Source organism: Sinocyclocheilus rhinocerous, unplaced genomic scaffold (genome assembly GCF_001515625.1).
Source record: "Sinocyclocheilus rhinocerous isolate Xijiao unplaced genomic scaffold, SAMN03320098_v1.1 scaffold11469, whole genome shotgun sequence".
NCBI lineage: Eukaryota > Metazoa > Chordata > Actinopteri > Cypriniformes > Cyprinidae > Sinocyclocheilus > Sinocyclocheilus rhinocerous.
Window position 1 is genome coordinate 35,953 of NW_015650265.1, and position 3,390 is coordinate 39,342.

The 3,390-nt window shown below is 37.4% G+C and overlaps 1 protein-coding gene across 1 annotated transcript; it reads left to right on the forward strand.

Moving 5' to 3' along the window:
- Positions 1 to 1,599: 1,599 nt before the first annotated feature.
- LOC107711589 (granulins-like) lies at positions 1,600 to 2,775 on the forward strand (the record flags this gene model as incomplete). The annotated part of the gene is made up of 4 exons (XM_016516593.1): positions 1,600 to 1,721; positions 2,082 to 2,210; positions 2,427 to 2,511; positions 2,669 to 2,775. Coding segments are annotated over exons 1-4 (417 nt in total), but the record flags the coding sequence as incomplete, so codon positions are not given.
- Positions 2,776 to 3,390: the final 615 nt, after the last annotated feature.

The window sequence follows — 3,390 nt, forward strand, 5'->3', positions numbered from 1 at the left end:
TTCCTTCCCCTCACCCATCCTTCCCTTCACTCAGCTCACTCAGAATGGTCAATAGTATAATAATATAATGTTCTACATGAATGCAAGTGATCTTCACAGTCATGTTTGGTATTATTTGAATTGTCTCTGTACGTCTGGTACAATGGTCTCATTCTTACAAGTAGTAAACTAAAAGGTATTAAAGATCCTAAGAGTTTAGAGATATTTTGCTCACTGCCAAATTTCCCAGTGTCTTGCATGCAAATTACCATCTGTCCCCAAAAAGGTGTAAACGATCACATCTAGGACTTGATCAATGCAAATTCTAGTTGTTAGTTCCTGCATCCATTTTGGAGGATGTTTGCTTTGTCTACGTGAAAACTGCAAGAGGATCAGGGCGATCCTGTAGTCAGAAGCTCGTAGTGTAGAGTGTCCACACACTATATGCTATGCATTTTTCTAAAGTCAGGTATGCATCTTTTACTCTTAGAATTATCTTTGAGAATTTTATGTTTTGTATTGATTTGATTTGAAATATCTGAATTGGCTATGTAATTGGCATAATACATATTTACCTGACTGATAATAAATTGTTATATTTGGTTTTATTCTCATTCACTCTGTAATTACTGACTCTAGTAGATTACGTTGTATCCTTTTTTTTTCCTGCATTTTCTTCGTTAGGTTAAAATTAAGACTAAAATTCAGTTGAGATGGAGCATAGGGCACACATAGGGCATGTATCTTTAGAGATCCGGCTAACACTTGGTATTAGTTTAAGTGTACTTAGACTGTAAGGGCTTATAGGGAATTTCCGTTTAGGTCAACTGGATGTTGTTCGACCAACCTAAATAGGGTGAGCCTAACCTCTGTTTATTGTAATATTAGGCTACTCTAGCTAAGTGTGCATGGCTGACTAGAAATAATGTTGCTTTACTCAAGTGCGTAGATCTATGGGGACTAAATTAAAGTACTTTCAGAATGAGCAAGCATAGGAGAGGCCATCTAAAGTATTAGTCAATTACCTCTGTCTAATAACCAAGACTGTTGAGTATGTGACCTGAAGGTGCGCTAACGCCCGAAGCGATATCTTTGAGCGACATGAGAACCCGAATGAACGGGCGTCACTAGGCCATTTTTAGGGGAGCTTTAGCCCCCCCCAAATTTCTACTCAGCCCCCCTAAAAATTTTGCGATTAGCTCCATAAACTGTACACAAATTCATGATCGCCTCAGTCCCCTTTAAATTTCATATGAAAACGTCGTCAGACTTTGGCTCTTCCCGGTCTTTCAGAACGTTCAGAACGTTGCTGACCGCGGTGGGAGCGAGAAACAGAGGACAAGGTGTGTGTTTACCGATAGATTGTTAAGATTGTTATATCTGTGCAGTTTGCATACTTTATAAAATGTTGCTATTTTCATTTGAAAATTTAACTTTCAATATAAAACGCATTAACTACCATACAGTCATGCACAGAAATGATTGAAGACAGTGACAGAGAGTACTTGAGCATATAAAGAGGTTTGTACACTTGAGCTAATGACAGAGGTGTATACTAGAAATGCAAACAGTAAAATTGTGTGTGTGTGTGTGTGTGTGTGTGTGTTTGTTGTTGTGAGGACCACCTGCACTGCTGTCCTGAAGACATGTTGTGCAGTGTTATGGACTCCATGTGTATAAACGCCACACATACACTGCTGTTTGTGGAGAGGATACCGGCTAAACAGACAGACCTTCCCAAAGTGAGAAATTATACAGTCTAAAAAAAGAGTACTCAGAGCTGCTTGTTATGTCTGAAATGGATAGTTTACCCAAAAATGAAAATTCTGTCATCATTTACTTTACTTTATTTTACATTAGCCTCACAAAAAGTAGATATTTTGAAGAATATTGGTAACCAAAAAGATGGAAGCCACTGAGTATTTTTTTCAGTCAATGGCTACCATCAACTGTTTGGTGACCAACCTTCTTTAAAATATCCTCTTTTGTGTTCAACAGAAGAAACAAACTGATACAGGTTTGGAACAACATGAGGCTGAGTAAATGATGACATAATTTTCATTTTTGGGTGAACTATTCCTTTAACAATCCCCATTCCTCAGTCGTTCAGAATGATTCCCTCATTACCTGCAAGTGAAGACGACATCACCTGTCCTGATGGCTCCTTCTGTCCTGCTGAGTTCTCCTGTCTGCTGATGGCTTCATCATATGGGTGCTGTCCTGTAGCACAGGTAAGTTACATTATTACAGGAACCTGGGCCCAAACCACTAGCTCCTAGTCCATGACGGGGTGTATTGAAAGGCCTCTCACCTGGTCACAAAAAAAGCGTGGTGTTGCTAAAACATAGACCCCTTGGAGATATACTCTTTTCTATTCTTTTTTTGTTTTATAAGAATATATGCTATATAGTATATATAAGAATATATACAATGTTTCTCTTTTTCAGGGCCTTGTGTGCTCAGACGGGAAACACTGCTGCCCAAAAGACCATGAATGCAGTGCAGACAGCAGTTCCTGTGTCAAACTAAAAGGTATGGAAGATGTGGACTAGAGTGTTTCATGATTAAAACATCCTTTTTTTAAAGGAGATCCCATATAAATTTATAATGGGTTAACGGAGAGATTTACTGTATTAATTTGGATAGGATATACGTGCAGCTCATGGTGTTGTCATGTGATTGTTTGTAGAACCAGTCAAGGCTGTTCTTTGTGGAAATGGGACCTCAGAGTGTCCCGTAGACACCACATGTTGTGAGACAGAAGATGGTCAGTGGGCGTGCTGCCCCATGCCAAAGGTATTGGCCAAGTTGAAATACAGTAATATGTGCACTGCAGAGACATGTTGTCATAGAGCTCTCAGTTCAGAAAGCTGTTTTTTCACAATCGGAGAAACATATTTAAATGAATGTACATTTTGAAACTAAATTTTCTTCTTTATTTTAAAATAAAAACACTTTTTTAATATTTATTCGTCATAACTAGTGTACTTTTGTGATATATTTTAACTTAGATGTACTTTATTCTTGTGATGGCAAAGGTGAATTTTCCTTACCACAGTCTTTAGTGTCACATGAGCCTTGAGAAACCATTGTAATATGTGACCCTGGAACACAAAACCAGTCATAAGTAGCACAGGTATATTTGTAGCAATAGCCAACAATACATTGTATGGGTCAAAATTATTGATTTTTCTTTTATGCCAAAAATCATTATTAAGGAAAGATAATGCTCCATGAAGATATTTTGTACATTTCCTACTTTAAATATATCAAAACTTAATTTCTGATTAGTAATATGCATTGCTAAGAACTTCATTTGGACAACTTTAAAGGCGATTTTCTCAATATTTAGATTTTTTTGCACCCTCAGATTCCAGATCTTCAAATAGTTGTATCTCTGCCAAATATTCT